Here is a 19,853-nt window from a genome sequence, read left to right on the forward strand (position 1 = left end):
CGGGGTTCAAAGTGTAGGAAAAAAGTAGCGACTTATAGTCCGGAATTATATATATATATATATATATATATATATATATATATATATATATATAGCCTTTATTTTTAGTATTTTTATGCAAAGAAAAAAAAACATGAAAATGACCTCATTACAAATATCATTAAAAAATTGAATATTGTATGCTGCCCTTGTAGACCTGAAAGTGTGGCAGTATCCTAAATGTATACATCATTATTACCCAGTTTTCATAGGGGGACACTTATTCTAAAGCCATTTTCTGGTGATTATTATACGGCAACTTAAAAATTTTACACACACACTCACGGTAAACATCAAACCCATTATTGTTATTATTATTATTATTATTATTATTAGCATCATAAAATCATGATTTTTGCTGTCTTGTCTTATGTCATCCAATTTGATTTTTATGATTTGTCACCTGCATGCTCACCTTTTAAGTTTGTACTCCATTTTTTTTGTTTTTTCTCTTTTCCATCACACACACACACACACACACGCACGCACACTCCCCAGGCGATCCAAGACGACGTGTCCTCGCGCGAGCCCGAGGTGGACCGCCTGCGCTCCCTCAGCCAATCGCTGAGCCCGCTCAGCTGCCCGGCCGACCGCACCTGGCTGGGCGAGCGTGTGGAGGCGGTCCGCTCGGGCCACGCGGAGCTGGCCGAGTGGGGCGCCAGGCGAGCCGGCCTCTTGGAACAGGCGCTGGCCAACGCCCGGCTGTTCGGCGAGGACGAGGTGGAGGTGCTCAACTGGCTGGCGGAGGTGGGCCAGAGGCTGGCGCTGGTCTCGGTGCAGAGCTACCAGCCTGACGTACTGGCCCAGCAGCACAAGCACACTCTGGTAAAACCACTACATGTGCACCGCTGCTTGGATTCCCAATATTCACCATCACGTCAGTATGTAGACTCAAGTATTGGGACCCTCATTCCCTCTCTTCTCAGAGGACTTCCCACAAGATTTTGGTGTCTGTTGTAGTTCTTAGCGTTCCTCTATGGACCTGGCTTCGTGCACCGGTAACAGAAAATGGTCTTCCCTAAAGTTGTTCCTCTTATGTCGGATGCTTTTTTGTCCAAAGTGTCTCAGTAGGATGAAAAATGAAGCTTTAGCGACCGCTAAAACATTTGTGCAACTTTGCTTTCCGAACCAACTTGCCTGTTTAATTGAGCGAGAGTAACGAGAGTACCCGAGAGAAATATTCCTTCAAAAGGGATGAACACAGGCGTGAATTTGTTTATTCCAAGTACCATTATCACTGGACGACGAGACAAAAACGAATGGCTAAGCATGCTACACACTAAGGGTAGACAAAAACATGGTTTCAAACCAAATCGCGATTCATATAAATAATAATGATAAACATATATATTTTTAAATCGATTCATATCCAAATCGCGATTCATATAAATAATAATCATAAACATATTTTAATTAAAATAAATGTTTAAAAAGACAATTTTTAGAGCTTTTCTGACCAGTAACCTGTTTAAAAAAAAAAAAAAGTTTTATCCCAATGTTTATATCAAATAATACATTACAAGAATCAAATCGGATTGAATCGTGTTGAATCGAGTCTGAATCGAATCTTCAACCTCTGAATCGGATTGACTGGTTAGGGGCCCAAAGATTTACACCCCTACTACACATAGACTATGACCGGGATGACGCAAGAAGCTAACCACTAAAGTAAAGAAAAGAGTGATCGATCCAGGCGTTGATACTTATATATATATATATATATATATATATATATATATATATAGCTGAGATAGGCTCCAGCACCCCCCGCGACCCCAAAAGGGACAAGCGGTAGAAAATGGATGGTTGGAGATATATATATATATATATATTATGGGTGTATAAAAAATGGATATATATATATATATATATATAATATATATATATTTGTGTGTGTATATATATATATATATATATATATATATATGCGTGTGTATATATATATATATGTATATATATATATATATTTGTGTGTGTGTATATATATATATATATATATATGTATATATATATGTATATATATATATATATATACATCCTAGTCACTACCGTTGTGTCCTTGGGCAAGACACTTTACCCACCTGCTCCCAGTGCCACCCACACTGGTTTAAATGTAACTTAGATATTGGGTTTCACTATGTAAAGCGCTTTGAGTCACTCGAGAAAAGCGCTATATAAATATAATTCACTTAATTCACATATATATAATAAGCATTTGACCCATCACCTTTGATACCCTCCTGGGAGGTGAGGGGAGCAGTGAGCAGCAGCGGTGGCCGCGCCCAGGCATCATTTATCACAGGTGTTAAACTCAAGGCCTAGTGGCCAGATAATTTAATGCGGCTGCTAAAGCCCTGAAATAATGAGTCAATAAAGCATTTTATCATTTACTCAATGTAATATTTTCATTGTGACAGACCGAAATACATTTATTGCAGGCTATTGAGTATATTTTAAACTGAAAAAAATATATATATCTGCTTGAGTTATATCAAAGCAAGTTATTCATCAAATTGTACAATGTAGAAATAACATTTAAAAAAACTGGCAGCTCAGTTTCAAAGATTTTACAGTAAAAAAAACAAAAACATTTTTCCATTTACTGTAAAAACCATCGTAAATTTCACGATGAAGTTGTGGCGGCTCAGCTGCCAATTTTGTTTTTTTTACTGAAAATTATATATTTTTTTACAAAACGTAATAAAAATAGAATAATAAAATGCACAGCAATTAATTATATGATATCATGAGTTGAATTCTTGTACATTTGTATTCATAAATTATATACAGTTACAAACAGCCCTCCTAGGGCAGTCATAACTGCGATGTGGCCCTCAGTGTAACCGTGTTCGACACCCATTTATAGTATAGCGTCGGCATATAAACGATACTAGTATTAATCGATGGATATTTTCTTTTTCTCGTTCGTATTACAAAATAATTGTTTTGTTACAGTTTACACAAATCAGAGTATCTGCATACGACAAGGCTTTGAAGGCAAAACCTAAATCATTTTAAATGGGAGCCAATAGTTTATTTTGTTAAAAACACTGCTATTTAGGATTGACAACAGTACTAGCAAATTATACATTTTATAAGAAAAGCTCTATATAAGAGTGTTATTTACTTTAGGTAGTTGCTATAAAACATTTTAATTTCTAGGTATTCAAAGAATTGCATTCGGACTCAAAATGTTCTTCGGTACTCTTGTCTTGTTCTGTATATTGCACAGTATTTTGTATTTCTATAGTGTTTTGTATATTGTACAAGATTGCTTATTTTTATTGGATAGTAGTCTGTTTATTTCAATTGTTAGTTTTTTCCTTTATTACCTTTTGCGTTATTTATTTTACCCCATATTTGTTCCGACTACCACACCTTAAGTTGGAGTCTTTAATCTCGTTATATGCAAATATAATGACAAAATCCATTCTATTCTATTCTATTGTAAAATCTGATCCGGATTGGAGGCCAATAACGTTAATCGCGACATCTCTACTTGTTTCATAATTGTTTGAGCTGTGTCCCAATACTTTTGCAAAACTTTTTTTCTCGTTCTTACAGTTGTGATCAAAATTATTCAACCCCCACTTAATTTTGGTGTTTTAGCAAGTTGGACATTTATTCCGTATTGTACCCCGCCTTCCGCCCGATTGTAGCTGAGATAGGCGCCAGCGACCCCAAAAGGGAATAAGCGGATATATCAAAAGTCATATCAAATAAAGTTGTGTCAAATTGACAAATGCAACTTAACACTGTATTTTACAAAATACCAAAAAAGGACATTTTTCTTAATATCTCATTGACAAAATGATTCAACCCCCTAGTTACATGCATCTTTAGTACTTAGTAGAACACCCTTTGGCAGTAATGACATCCTTCAAATGTGATACATAACCGGACACAAGCTTCTTGCAACCATCTACAGGTATTTTAGCCCATTCCTCTTGGGCAAATGCCTCTAGTTCATTCATATTCTTGGGCTTGCGTGCTGCAACTGCCTTCAAGTCCCACCACAGCTTTTCTATAGGATTTAGGTCTGGCGACTGTGAAAGCCACTCCAGAGTCTTCCAGCCCTTCTTCTGCAACCACTCTGATGTTGATTTGGAGGCATGCTTGAGATCGTTGTCCTGTTGGAAGGTCCAACGTCTCCCAAGCCTCAGCTTCGTCACTGACTTCATGACATTTGCAGCTAATATATCCTGGTAAGAAATAGAATTCATAATGCCTTGAACGCGATGGAGATTCCCAGTACCTGAGGCAGGGAAACAGCCCCAGAGCATGATTGACCCCCCACCATGCTTAACAGTAGGCAAGGTGTTCTTCTCTTTGTAAGCTTCATTTTTTGTCCTCCAGACATAACGTTGATTCAAAGGCCCAAAGAGTTCCAGTTTTGTCTCATCACTCCATAGAACAGTTTCCCAAAACCTTTGGGGTTCGTCCAGATGATTTTTGGCATACTGGAGTCTGTTTTTCTTGTGCCTGGTAGTCAGAAGTAGGGTTCGCCTGGGAGTTCTGGCATGGAGGCCTTCATCTCGTAGAGCGCGCCTTATTGTCTGGGACGAAACCTGCGTTCCCCCCTCTGCAATGTCCTGTTTTAGTTCCTCAGCTGTTACCCGGGGGTTTTTCACCACTGTACGCACACAGCATCCTCTTTCTACCACGCCCAGGTAGTGTTTCCACTGTGCCTTTAGCTTTAAACTTGCGAATTATGCTCCCAACTGTGTCTCTTGGAATGTGTAATGTCTTTGCTATTTTCTTATATCCATATCCTTTCTTATGAAGAGAAATTACCTCCTCTCTTGACTTTTTTGACCACTCCCTGGACTTCACCATGTTGCAAATACACCATTGACCATCTACAAGAAGCTGAGCATCACAGTCTTTTTCAATCAGTTTAATTGTTGCTCGTTATGGTTCTAATCACATCTACAGGTGTTTTCAACACCTGATTGAAAATACCTTATTCAAAATCTGTTCTTAAGAGTTATGATCTTCAAGGGGTCGAATAATTTTGTCAATGAGATATTAGGAAATATGTCCTTTTTTGGTATTTTGTAAAATACAGTGTTACAATTTAAGTCGCATTTGTCTATTTGACACATCTTTATTTGATATGACTATAAACAAAATACGGAATAAATGTCCAACTTGCTAAAACACCAAAATTGTGTGGGGGTTAAATAATTTTGATCACAACTGTACACAGTTTCACAGTCCGACGAGTGACAACAGCAGATATGAGCTGTGCTATGTCTTGTCTCTTCACAGTCTCTAAATGAGGAGATTGTGAGCAGGAAGAAGACGGTGGACCAGGCCATCAAGAATGGACAAGCTTTACTCAAGCAGACCACAGGTGAGACCTCGCCCCCGAGTCTTAGATTGACCTCATCCTGCGCCGATATGGACCTCACGTGCCTAACCGTCCTCCTCCTCCTCCCCCACCCCGCAGGCGAGGAGGTTCTGCTGATCCAAGAGAAGCTGGACGGCATCAAGTCACGCTACGCCGAGGTGACGGCGGGCAGCAGCAAGGCGCTCCGCACGCTGGAGCAGGCGCTGCAGCTGGCCACGCGCTTCGCCAGTGCCCACGACGACCTCAACCAGTGGCTGGACGCCGTGGAGGCGGAGCTCAACAATGTGGAGCCTGACGCACCCCCCGCCTACCAGGAGAGACAAAAGGTAGGAACTACAAACATTTTGAAAGGGCCTGCTTGACATCGTGCACTGCTAAAACTGAAATCTAAGTAACACTTAATATCTCGAATAAGGTTGATAGTTGCTTATTTTCTGTCTGATAAGATCATTCTTCTCACTAAGCAGATTGGGTTTTACTTGTTTTAAGTGTTTTGGTCCTAAATTATTCTTCCAAAAAATCAGAGATGTGGATAAGTTGCAGTATTTCCATTGCTAACAGTTAGCATGCTAACATCTGTTGCTTCAATTGATATAGATTAGATCAGGGGTAGGGAACCTATGGCTCTAGAGCCAGATGCGGCTCTTTTGATGACTGCATCTGGCTCTCAGATAAATCTTAGCTGACATTGCTTAACTTGATAAGTAATTAATATTTCGGCTGGTAATCACAGTGTTAAAAATAACGTTCAAATTATAAGACATTCTCATGCATTTTAATCCAACCCTCCGTTTTCTATCGCACCTGTTCAAGATGTCTCATTAATGGAAAGAAGTATTATATTTATTATTGGTTAACTTTTAAAATAACAATGTTATTAAAAAGAATAAGATACTTATTATACTCTTAAAATGTTGGTCTTACTTAAAAATGCACGCATTTCGTTGTATTCAGTGTTAAAAAATATTATATGGCTCTCATGGAAATACATTTTGAAATATTTGGCTTTCATGGCTCCCTCAGCCAAAAAGGTTCCCGACCCCTGGATTATATAGTACTTTATTTATTCCGTTAGGAAAATTAAAATTTTCAGCACAATCCCATTCAAGATCAGACAAACATAACAGGGAGACAGAACAGAATCGCTGACGGGTCTGCCGGCTTTCAGCGCCCCTTACAAAAAAGATGAGATACAGGTAAACAAGGGGGGGGGAATGGGAGAAAAAAATAGAAGATTAAAATAAAATTTAAAAAAATCAGTCTTAGCCTGGGCCCTGGAGAGGGGGTGCAGACTGAGGCCAAGGGAAAAAAACAACTCATAGCCATAGTACACATACCTCTTACATGTGTGTAAGAGGGAAACATCAAAGAACACAGAGGACATTAAAGACATTAAAGCAGAAGATACAACCAGACACTTCTACATACAGCTATGAATAAAAAGTAAAAGAAACATATCCACTGTGGTGGCCTCTGCGGTGTTCCACACCATCGTCCGCTGGGGTGGAGGGAGCAGGGCCAGAGACAGGAGCAGACCCAACAAAGCAACCAAGACAGCCAACTCCACTCTCGACCTGTGTCTAGGACACAACATAATCGATATGTTCGCATAATTGGCTGTGACACATTTGCAAATATGTAGTAGAGGCGTGAATGTTTGGGGGGTGATGATTTGATTCTGAATCGATTCTGGATTCAACATGATTCTTCATTCAAAACAATCCTGGAAATGTATTACATTATAAAATAATTATGATTTGTTTTTTTTTGTTTTTTTTCAAAACAGGTTACCGGTAAGAAAATATTTTTCTAATTCAATAGAGTTGGCCTAAAAACGTCTTGGAAGAAAAAGTCTTGTTGAAAACATTACAATAAAATAATGTTTTTATCCATTTTTGAACACGTTTAATTCATTTCGAACAAGACGCGATTCGAATGTCAATCGTTTAAATTGTGCGCCCCTAATTGTTTATATTGTGCACCCCTAATTTTTTATATTGCGCACCCCTAATTGTTTAAATTGTGCACCCCTAAAATGTATGCAATGTATTAGCAAATATGCTAACAGGTGACATGCTAACACCTGGCAAGATAATGATGTAATTCGTACATCATACTATAAGTTGCATTTTGACATGAGTGAAATAGCTAAATAATATCATACGAGGCCCATCGAGATGAAACTTGGGAGCAAATACTTTTCTGATCGTGTCGCTCATTCTTTACAGAGGCAGAATTTATCACACCAGGCATGTGAAATTTCAACCCGTAAATCCGTGTTCGTTACAGATATTTTTGCGCCACAAACCGTCTGTGTAGTCATGTCCAATAATGTCTTTTTTGCCGATATTCCGATATTGTCCAACTCTTAATTACCAATTCCGATATCAATACATACAGTCGTGGAATTAAAACATTTTCATGCCTAATTTTGTTGTGATCCTCGCTGGATGCATTAAACCAGTTATGGAAAAAAATGCCAACATGGCACTGCCATATTTATTATCGAAGTCACAAAGTGCATTCTTTTTTTAACATGCCTGAAAACAGCAGCTTAGAATTTGGGACATGCTCTCCCTGAGAGAGCATGAGGAGGTTGAGGTGGGCGGGGTTGAGGTAGCGGGTAGCGGGGTGTATATTTCGCTTGCGGAAGAGTTAGTGCTGCATCGGCTTCTGGGTATTTGTTCTGTTGTGTTACGGTGCGGATATTCTCCCGAAATGTGTTTGTCATTCTTGTTTGGTGCGGGTTCACAGTGTGGCGCATATTTGTAACAGTGTTAAAGTTGTTTATACGGCCACCCCCAGTGTGGCCGTTGACCAAGTATGCCTTGCATTCACTTCTGTGTGTGTAAAAGCCGCATATATTATGTGACTGGGCTGACAACGCTGTTTGTATGGAGAAAAACTGGCTGTGACGACAGGTTGTAGAGGACGCCAAAGGCAGTGCCTTTAAAGCACACCCCCAATATTGTTGTCCGGGTGGAAATCGGGAAAAATTCGGGAAAATGGTTGCCCCGGAAGATTTTCGGGAGGGACACTGAAATTCGGGAGTTTTCCGGAAAAATCGGGAGGGTTGGCAAGTATGGCCACAACATTGACGGCTGTCCACTTTGCGGCTAATCATATTTGGATGATTACAATCCGAATCCTGTTAGTTCTAAAGCAGTTCTAGATTATTTATTAGTAGCCAGCGAGAATGTGTATTTTCGACGTGACTGATTGTAAACAGAGGTCCCAACACGGCAAGTATTACTTGAAGGGGCGTGGCTACAGGGTAGAGTTGCCAAATGAGAGAGGTTTTCTGCGTTCTTTGCATGCATTATACAGAACAAAACTTAACAATTTTCTGATATTTTACATGGGACATGTAAGTGTCAAAAAGAACAGCCAAAAAAGTTGGTAGATTTCATTAAATCTTTTTATTTATCTCCTTAATTGATGTGCATCTTTGATTGATTGCCAATTATACCTCAATTATACAATTTTACATTCACACACCAATGCCTGAGAAGGAGCAGGATGAAGAAAAATCTTATATTTTCCTGCCCTCTTCAACATAATATTTAGTCCTACTTCATGGATATCATACAAACCAACAAATACATCCAAATGTAATGAAAACAAACAAAAAACACTGAAGAAAAACACAACAAGTGCAAAACTTCATGAAGTACAAACCAAACAAAGAAAAATAATAATAATAATAATATGCACTTCACGGAATGATACACAACAAATATATATATATATATATATATGTAAACACTTGTGGCTGTCCATATGATGTTATTGTTTTATCTTTATATATTTTTTTCAATTGGAATATATTTTTACAGTGTTTTATCTCATTGTAAAGAGAATTCCACAGTTGAACCCCCACCACTGATGTACACATTTGTTTTAAAGTTGCCCTTGAATACTGATGTTTGAAATGACCTTTTCTTCTATGCTTTCTATTCTCAGAAGTGATGACAAACATTTTTTGTAAATTTGCTGGTAATGTTTTACCTTTAGCTTTAAACATGACACACAACGTCTGTAGCTTTACTAGCTCCTGTAGTTTCATCCATTCCATCCATTTTCTACCGCTTATTCCCTTTCGGGGTCGCGGAGGGCGCTTGCGCCTATCTCAGCTACAATCGGGCGGAAGGCAGGGTACACTCTGGACAAGTCGCCACCTTATCGCAGGGCCAACACAGATAGACAGACAACATTCACACTCACATTCACACACTAGGGCCAATTTAGTGTTGCCAATCAACCTATCCCCAGGTGCATGTCTTTGGAAGTGGGAGGAAGCCGGAGTACCCGGAGGGAACCCACGCATTCACGGGGAGAACATGCAAACTCCACACAGAAAGATCCCGAGCCTGGATTTGAACCCAGGACTGCAGGAACTTCGTATTGTGAGGCAGACGCACTAACCCAAACCAGATTTAATGAATAATATGTTAGTGTGTTCTAAGTAATTTACTTTATGAATAATCCTCATAGCTCTATTCTGTAGTTGATACAATGCCTTCATGTTACTCTTATGTGTTCCTCCACACTTCCACACAGTAGCTGATACATGGCAATATAACTCCCGTCCAAAGGCAAAACCTAGTAACTCGCTTCTAGCTGATTTTGAGTAAACAAAGGAAAACCAATCTGCCTTGATGCTGTCTTACAAAGATCTACAAAGTCATCAAAGGTATAGATGTTTTCTTGAGCTTTCATTTTCTTGCCGATTGAGCCATGGATCGAATCTGCTCTCATGAACGTGTGCCCTTTCTCCAGATATTTTATCACAATCTCGGGTGGGCCCCATTCTGCGTTTGCACATTGGGCAAGAGCCGTGTACAGCGTCCAGTTTTTATTTGGACCTCCACAGTTATCTGCCCAAAAGAGTATGCAAGGGGAAGAATCAAGAACAATACATTTAATGAAGGCCAATCTTCCTAATATCCCCTCGTGCCATAATATCACATAATCAGGTTGACCGTCGGCCCCCATTGGTGCAAATGTCTCATTAAAGACAATAAGGCGACTGACAAAGAAGCTCCGATTGGTCCCTTGAGATACTAGGTTTTTCTGTTGTATCCACGCGGTTATGTGGTAGTTGCTAGGTCCTGCCATGTGCGTAACAGCTTACTTACGGAACAAATTACAATATCGCATACACTAATGTAAAGCATATCACCTAACAACTCCAAAATTATTATCAGCTCAGTTTTGACCAAAATTGAGTTACTGGGTTTTGCCTATGGACGGGAGATAAGTGCACAATACAATATACGCATTGCCCTATAATCTAATACATGTTTTACCTTGTTTAATATAAAAATACTCTGACATCTTTTTCCGTACATGTGCAATATGAGATTTCCATGTCAGACCGTCATCCAGTATCACTCCTAAAAATCTAAGTTCAGAAACCCTTTCAATATCAATTCCATCTATTGACAGTTTGATGGTTTCCTCCCTTTTCCTCGTACAAAAAATCATAAACTTTTAATGATAATTTATTGACTTCAAACCATCTCTTAAGTTTAATCACTTCCTGTTCAATAAGGGCTGATAACGCTTTTAAGTCAGATGGGAATAAAATTAAAGGTAAAATATTGTCCAACATTGCACCCAAATGAGGGAAATTTGGGCTTGATTTTCATAATTTTCTATTGGGACCTGCGTGGCAGCAAATGTCCCTCTTGTTTTCCACCAATGTTGCTCACAGAAGGTCTTATCTTTGTACGTGTGGTGTCAGATGAAACAAATATTGAGCTGTTTGGCCACAATACCCAGCGACATGTTTGGAGGAGAAACGCTGAGGCCTTTAATCCCAGGAACACCATCCCTACCGTCAAGCATAGTGGTGGTAGTATTATTCTTTGGGCCTGTTTTGCTGCCAATGGAACTGGTGCTTTACAGAGAGTAAATGGGACAATGAAAAAGGAAGATTACTTTCAAATTCTTCAGGACAACCTAAAATCATCAGCACGGAGGTTGGGTCTTGGGCACAGTTGGGTGTTCCAACAGGACAATGACCCCAAACACACGTCAAAAGTGGTAAAGGAATGGCTAAATCAGGCTAGAATTAAGGTAAAAGCGCTATATAAATATAATTCACTTCACTTCACATCCCTGCACACAGCTGGCTGGTGTACCTAATGAAGTGGCCGAGTCTTTTGTTCTTTTCCAATGTACTGAAAATAAATGTCAACCTTGTCATTTTCAGCTGTACCAGCCTGCATTGTTGCCATGGAAACATTGATTTCTAATACATTTCCCTTCATCATTTCTTCCCTCGGGCACATGTGATGGATTATGTCGTAAGAAAGTCGTTTCCTCATGTTTCGCCCTTTATGTTGTTTTTGAAGGAGTTGAAGAAAGTGTCCGCAGAGAAGCGCCTGGTCCTGGACACCTTAAACGAGGTGGGCAGCGCCCTGCTGGATCTGGTGCCATGGCGAGCCCGCGAGGGCCTGGACCGCTTGGTCGCCGACGCCAACCAGCGCTACCGCCAGGCGGACGACACCATCACGCAGCGTGTGCAGCTGGTGCAGGCCGCCATCCAGAGGTCGCAGCAGGTACTGCGGTAAACGAGACGAGGCCGCCGGTCCTTCCTGCCAACGGTCTGAAACGTTTCCTCTCCGCAGTACGAGGAGGCGGTGGATGCCGAGCTGGCCTGGGTGGGCGAGACGGAGCGGAAGCTGGCGTCTCTGGGCCCGCTGAGCCTGGAACCTGACGTGACGGTGGCCCAGATGCAGGTCCAGCGGGCTTTCAACATCGACATCATCCGACACAAGGACACCGTGGACCAGCTCCTCGGCACTCGAGATGACATCCTGGAGACGTGCAGCGACACCCAGAAGGACGCGCTGATAGTGAGACAGACGGGACCGGGCATCAGGACGCGGCCGTGAGCACCCACCTTCTTCTTCCCCTTCTTCTTCAGGTGAAGACAGATTCTCTGAGCGCCCGTTACGACGCCGTGAGCCAGAGCCACAGTGAGCGCTTCGCCGCGCTAGAGCAGGCTCAGGTCTTGGTGGCCCGCTTCTGGGAGACCTACGAAGAACTGGAGCCCTGGTTGGGCGAGACTGAGAGCCTCATCACTCAGCTGCCGCCGCCGGCCATCGACACAGACGCCCTGCGCCTGCAGCAGGACCAGATGAGGGTGAAATTAAAAACTGCTTGATAATAGTTATATGACAGTAATTATTATCTATTATTAAATTATGTTTATAATTATTAGAGATGTCCGATAATTGCTTTTTGGCCGATATTCCGATATTGTCCAACCCTTAATTACCGATACTGATAAAACAGTGGTGGAATTAACACATTATTATGCATAATTTGGTTTTGATGCCCCGCTGGATGCATTAAACAATGTAACAAGGTTTTTCCAAAATAAATCAACTCAAGTTATGGAAAAAAATGCCAACATGGCACTGCCATATTTATTATTGAAGACACAAAGTGCATTATTTTCTTTTTAACATGCCTCCAAACAGCAGCTTTGAATTTGGGACATGCTATACCTGAGAGAGCATGAGGAGGTTGAGGTGAGGGCAAGGGGTGTATATTGTAGCGTCCCGGAAGAGTTAGTGCTGCAAGGGGTTCCAGGTATTTGTTCTGTTGTGTTTATGTTGAGTTACAGTGCAGATGTTCTCCCGAAATGTGTTTGTCAGTCTTGTTTGGTGTGGGTTCACAGTGTGGCGCATATTTTTAACGGTGTTAAAGTTGTTTATATGGCCATCCTCAGTGTGACCTGTATGGCTGTTGACCAAGTATGCCTTGCATTCACTTGTGTGTGTGAAAAGCCATAGATATTCTGGGATTGGGCCGACGAAAGGCAATGCCTTTAAGGTTTATTGGCGCTCTGTAGTTCTCCCTACGTTCGTGTACACAGTGGCGTTTTAATAATTCATAAATTTTACTTTTTGAAACCGATACTAATAATTATGATACCGATCATTTCCGATATTATATCGGCCAAAAATATTGGCAGTCCGATATTATCGAACATCCCTACTAATTATACATACATGTATATATATATATATATATATATATATATATAATATATATAATTTTTTTTTAAATATAGTATGTACATAATACTACAAAATAATAATCAGTATTATAATAATGAATATTCTTATTAGAATTGTGTATATGTTAATTATGATGCTAATGAATGTTATTAGAATTGTATATATGTACATAATTATGTTAATTATGATAATAATGAATTTTATTAAAACTTTATATAATTATTATATATACAGTACAGGCCAAAAGTTTAGACACACCTAGTCATTTCAATGCATTTTCTTTATTTTCATGACTATTTACATTGTAGATCAGGGTTCGAGAACCTTTTTGGCCGAGAGAGCCATGAAAGCCAAATATTTTAAAATGTATTTCTGTGAGAGCCATATAATATTTTTTAACACTGAATACAATTAAATGCATGCATTTTTAAGTAAGACCAACATTTTTATAGAATAATAAGTCTCTAATTCTTTTTAATAACGTTGTTATTGGAGCAGTACATCTCGGATGGTAGAGTGGCCGTGCCAGCAACTTGAGGGTTCCAGGTTCAACCCCCGCTTCCGCCATCCTAGTCACTGCCGTTGTGTCCTTGGGCAAGACACTTTACCCACCTGCTCCCAGTGCCACCCACACTGGTTTAAATGTAACTTAGATATTGGGTTCCCTACCCCTGTTGTAGATTGTCACTGATGGCATCAAAACTATGACACCTGTGAAGTGAAAACCCTTTCAGGTGACTACCTCTTGAAGCTCATCGAGAGAATGCCAAGAGTGTGCAAAAGAGTAAATAGAGCAAAGGGTGGCTTTTGAAGGAACTAGAACATAAATCATGTTTTCAGTTATTTCCCCTTTTTTTGTTAAGTACATAACTCCACATGTGTTCATCCATAGTGTGGATGTCTTAAGTGACAATCTACAATGTAAATAGTCATAAACATAAAGAAAAGGCATTGAATAAGAAGGTGTGTCCAAATTTTGGCCTTTACTGTATATTATAATATATCATAATAATAATGAATTAAATGTCTTTAGCTCCTCCGAGAGTCCATCGCTGAGCACAAGCCCCACATCGACAAGCTCCTCAAGATCGGACCCCAGCTGGCAGAACTGAGCGTCCAGGAGGGCGGGCGGGTGACGCAGTGCTACAGCGACGCCGAGAGGCGCTATTTTGCCATCAAAGCGGAGGTGAAAGGTCGCGCGGCGCTGCTCGACGAGGCGGTGTCCCAGTCTGCTCAGGTACTAGAACGCCCGCTCGCTGGACCATGACGACACAGCATGAGCTTTCCGCGTGGTATTTTAACAGCACATGACCATGAAGGTTTTAACTGTATTATTTGTCTCTGTATAAAAGAAGATACAGTGGGGCAAAAAAGTATTTAGTCAGCCACCGATTGTGCAAGTTCTCCCACTTAAAATGATGACAAAGGTCTGTAATTTTCATCATAGGTACACTTCAACTGTGAGAGACAGAATGTGAAAAAAAAAAATCCAGGAATTCACTTTGTTGGAATTTTTAAGAATTTATTTGTAAATTATGGTGGAAAATAAGTATTCGGTCAACCATTCAAAACTCAATGATGGTAGGAGGTTTTGGCTCAAAATCTCACAATACATGGCCCCATTCATTCTTTCCTTAACACGGATCAATCGTCCTGTCCCTTTAGCAGAAAAACAGCCCCAAAGCATGATGTTTCCACCCCCATGCTAAGTCAGTATTCTTCTTCCTCCAAACACGACGAGTTGAGTTTATACCAAAATGGATACATGGATGACACAGCAGAAGATTAGGAGAATGTCATGTGGTCAGATGAAACCAAAATATAACTTTTTGGTATAAACTCAACTCGTTGTGTTTGGAGGAAGAATAATACCGAGTTGCATCCCAAGAACACCAAACCTACTGTGAAGCATGGGGGTAGAAACATCATGCTTTGGGGCTGTTTTTCTGCTAAGAGGGACAGGACGATTGATCCATGTTAAGGAAAGAATGAATGGGGCCATGTATCGTAAGATTTTGAGCCAAAGCCTCCTTCCATCAGTGAGAGCTTTGAATGGTTGACCAAATATTTTCCACCATAATTTACAATTTAAAATTCCTACAATGTGAATTCCTGGATTTTTTTTTCACATTCTGTCTCTCACAGTTGAAGTGTACCTATGATGAAAATTACAGACCTCTGTCATCATTTTAAGTGGGATAACTTGCACAATCGGTGGCTGACTAAATACTTTTTTGCCCCACTGTATATTCATTTTCATGTCATGAGATATTAGTGATGAGCTGCTGCTGTCCATTATTGCACTGAAGGCATGTTTCAGATTTAACTCATTGTCTTGTTTCTCCACCCTCCATCCACTTTCACCACCACCACCAACTCCTCTCTGTTCTAACCCCTCCTTGTTTGTCCGTCCTCACTCTCGTCCTTTAACTCCGCCAACTTGTCCCGTCATCCGTCCACCATGCCGTCGTCCCTCGTTGTGTTGTCACCGCCACTTTCTCCATGGTCACTGCTCACTGCAATCACCCAGCTGGTGGAGGTAAGACACACCACATCCTTCTCACGCTCGGGTCGCTCAGGAATTGGTTGACACATGAATGATAAGGTGGCAAATATAATAACGATATATAACTCGAACGCACACCTAGATATAGGCCGCACCCACTGCACATTTCTTTTTGTATAAGCCGGTACACATCGAAACATGAAATATTTACACAGGTTTATGTGTTTATTCTCATGCTGTCAAAAAAGACAACATATTTTTAATTAGATTAATCACACTTTTGAATTTGGATGAATCATGATTAATCACATCTTGTTACTTGATTGCAACATTTTAATTAGTTACAGCAGTGGTTCTCAACCTTTTTTAATTGATGTACCCCCTTTGAACATTTTTTTAATTCAAGTACCCCCTAATCAGAGCAAAGTATTTTTGGTTGAAAAAAAGAGATGAAGAAGTAAAATACAGCACTATGTCATCAGTTTCTGATTTATTAAATTGTATAACAGTGCAAAATATTGCTCATTTGTAGTGGTCTTTCTTGAACTATTTGAAAAAAAACATATAAATATAACTAAAAAAATTATAAAGATTTCTAAACATAGAAGTAATCATCAACTTAAAGTGCCCTCTTTGGGGATTGTAATAGACATCCATCTGGATTCATGAACTTCATTCTAAACATTTCTTCACAGAAAAAGAAAACTTTAACATCAATATTTATGGAACATGTCCACAAAAAATCTAGCTGTCAACACTTAATATTGCATTGTTGCATTTCTTTTCACAGTTTATGAACTTACATTCATATTTTGTTGAAGTATTATTCAATAAATATATTTATAAAGGATTTTTGAATTGTTGCTATTTTTAGAATATTTGAAAAAAATCTCACGTACCCCTTGGCATACCTTCAAGTACCCCCAGGGGTACGCGTACCCCATTGATCTATGGTATTTACAGAGGTGCTTGTGTTTGTTCTAGTGCTGTCAAATGATAAACATTTTTAATCATAGTGCTGTCAAATGATAAACATTTTTAATCAGATTAGTCACACTTTTGAGTTTTGATTAATCATGATTAATCACATTTAGTTACTCGCTTGCAAAATGTTTATTGGCTAATAAAGATGCGCGGATTGGCAATTATATCATCCGCAACCGCATCACCAAAGTCGTCATCCAGCCGAACCAACATTTTATCAGAACCGCAACCGCCCGCCACCCGACCGCTGAAATACATCAGAGGTCGGCCACCTTTACCACTCACAGAGCTATTTAAACCCGTTTCACAGAGTAATGAAGACAATTGGAACCGCTAACGTTCTCGCGAATATCCAATGGCGTTCATCTTGATGACAAGAATATGGGGGTGCTGTGACGCTATTGCCTTTGACACCTTCAACAACATGTACAAACCAATTGTTAGTCCAGGAAGATGTTGTGTGCAGCTTCCGTAATCACACGTACAAGCTTGAAAGGCATACTGGGTGATACAGAGTACACTGATGGTTGTGATATAAACAACTTTAACACTTACTTTGTGCCACGCTGTGAAGCCACACCAAACAAGATTGACAAACACATTTCGGGAGAACATCCTCACAGTAACACAACATAAACGCAACACAACAAATACCCAGAATCCTTTGTATCCGTGAAACTTCCTGAATATATTTTACACCCCCGCGCCCCCAACCCCGCCCACCTTACTGACGCACGGGGGGTGAGGGGTGGCGGGGTTTGCTGCTAGTGGGATGTATAAAATAGTCAGTTTGTCATGGATACAAAGGATTACGGGTATTGGTTGTGTTGCGTTTATGTTGTGTTACTGTGAGGATGTTCTCCCGAAATGTGTTTGTCAATCTTGTTTGGTGTGGCTTCACAGCGTGGCGCATATTACTAAGAGTGTTAAAATTGTTTATATCACAACCATTAGTGTACTCTGTGTCACCCAGTATGCCTTGCAGTCGTGTGCGTGTTGCTGCGGAAGTCACACACAACATGATGCTGGACTGACAACCAGATTGTACATGTTGTAGAAGGCGACAAAGCCAATGGCTTCATAGCACGCTCTAATACTTTTTGTCTGGTTGACTGCCGGCAGTCATTCTAGAGAATATTAGCGTCTCCTATTGTCTTTTTCGCTTTGTGACACGGGTCTAAAATGGCTCTTTGAATGTTAAAGGATACCGATCCCAGAACCATGTATATCAAATATTTCCGGATGGTTCAACCGCCACCCGCCCGAATATAATTAAAATTTATTTTTTCGTCATGTGACCCGCCCGACCCGCGGTTTATTTGCGGACTCCGCGGATGAGACCGCAAACCGCAAATCTCTATTAGCTAAAGTATTTACAGAGATGCTTGTTTATTATAGTGCTGTCAAATTACAAACATTTTTAATCAGATTAATCACACATTTGAATTTGGGTTAATCATAATTAATCACATTTTCCTGCGATGATTGATTGAAACTTTCATTAGTAGATTGCACAGTTCAGTACATCTTCCGTACAATTGACCACTAAATGGTAACACCCGAATAAGTTTTCAACTTGTTTAAGTGGGGGTCCACGTTAATCAATTCATGGTAAAAATATATACTATCAGCATAATACAGTCATCACACAAGTTAATTTCTTGAGGTGGCGACTTTTCCAGAGTGTACTCCGCCTTCCGCCCGAGTGCAGCTGGGATAGGCTCCAGTGCCGCCGTTACCACTACAAGAACAAGCAATATAAAAAATGGATGGATAAGCACAGCTTATTACTCGCTTGCAAAATTTTTATCAACATAAAAAAAGACCCCAATTTTTTGGACACAAATGCGACTTTGTCAGTCAATCAATCAATGTTTATTCATACAGCCCTAAATCACGAGTGTCTCAAAGGAGCTGCACAAGCCACAACAACATCCCCGGTTCAGAGCCCACATAAGGGCAAGGAAAAACTCCCAACCCAGTGGGATGTCAATGTGAATGACTGTGAGAAACCTTGGAGAGGACCGCAACTGTTACCGGGAGGGCGTTCCAGAGTACTGGAGCCCGAATAGAAAACGCTCTATAGCCAGCAGAGTTTTTTGGGGCTCTGGGAATCACTAATAAGCCGGAGTCCTTTGAACGCAGACTTCTTGCCGGGACATATTGTACAATACAATCGGCAAGATAGGATGGAGCTAGACAGTGTAGTATTTTATACGTAAGTAGTAAAACTTTAAAACACATATTTAGTGCACAGGAAGCCAGTGCAGGTAAACCAGTATATATATATATAATTTGTTTATGCGTATAGGTATATACAGTATAGGCGTAATATGATCAAACTTTCTTGTTTTTGTCAAAAGTCTAGCAGCCACATTTTGTACCAACTGCAATCTTTTAATGCTAGACATAGGGAGGCCCGAAAATAATACGTTACAGTAATCGAGACGAGACGTAGTGAACGCATGAATAATGATCTCAGCGTCGTCAGGAACATTTTTTAAAATGTTTTACTTCAATGCAGACATTTATTCGCTCGAAACCAGGTTACATTTTTAGCTAAAGACTTGCTAGGATCTGTTTTGAAGTGAAATTTGAGGTAAAGGGTCGGCCAAAATAAATTGCATGATTAATCTACCTTTATACATGATAAATAATGCGATTTTATTATGATTAATCTTATGATAACTCATGAGATTAATCATAATAAAATCACATTTTTTATCGTGGTATTTTTGACACCCCTAGTAAATTCACAATTCTAACAAAAAACAGTAAGTAAATAGTCTTATCTGTCAGTGCGTGGACTTTGGGGTTTGTTTTCCCGGAAGGCAAAGGAAAGTTGGTGCGGGCAAAGTGTGAAGGTAGGGACATACTTATTTATTACTATTAAAAAAAAGGAACACAAGGTGGAACTACAAAAACTTGGCTAATA

General features: G+C 40.0%; 1 protein-coding gene across 24 annotated transcripts in view; it reads left to right on the forward strand.

Moving 5' to 3' along the window:
- The window catches only part of macf1a (microtubule actin crosslinking factor 1a), a 441,796-nt gene that overhangs the window by 382,456 nt on the left and 39,487 nt on the right, over window positions 1-19,853 (forward strand). For 21 of the 24 annotated variants that reach the window (XM_061897243.1, XM_061897250.1, XM_061897253.1 and 18 more), the window contains 7 exons: window positions 538-864; window positions 5,311-5,395; window positions 5,492-5,718; window positions 11,752-11,958; window positions 12,028-12,255; window positions 12,327-12,545; window positions 14,462-14,665. In XM_061897243.1, the coding sequence (XP_061753227.1) occupies window positions 538-864; window positions 5,311-5,395; window positions 5,492-5,718; window positions 11,752-11,958; window positions 12,028-12,255; window positions 12,327-12,545; window positions 14,462-14,665 (1,497 nt within the window). The remainder of the gene's footprint in view (window positions 1-537; window positions 865-5,310; window positions 5,396-5,491; window positions 5,719-11,751; window positions 11,959-12,027; window positions 12,256-12,326; window positions 12,546-14,461; window positions 14,666-19,853) is intronic. The other 3 variants (XM_061897255.1, XM_061897251.1, XM_061897242.1) reach the window with 1 other exon arrangement.

The sequence above is a fragment of the Nerophis ophidion genome, linkage group LG04, assembly GCF_033978795.1.
Source record: "Nerophis ophidion isolate RoL-2023_Sa linkage group LG04, RoL_Noph_v1.0, whole genome shotgun sequence".
NCBI classification, from domain to species: Eukaryota; Metazoa; Chordata; class Actinopteri; order Syngnathiformes; family Syngnathidae; genus Nerophis; species Nerophis ophidion.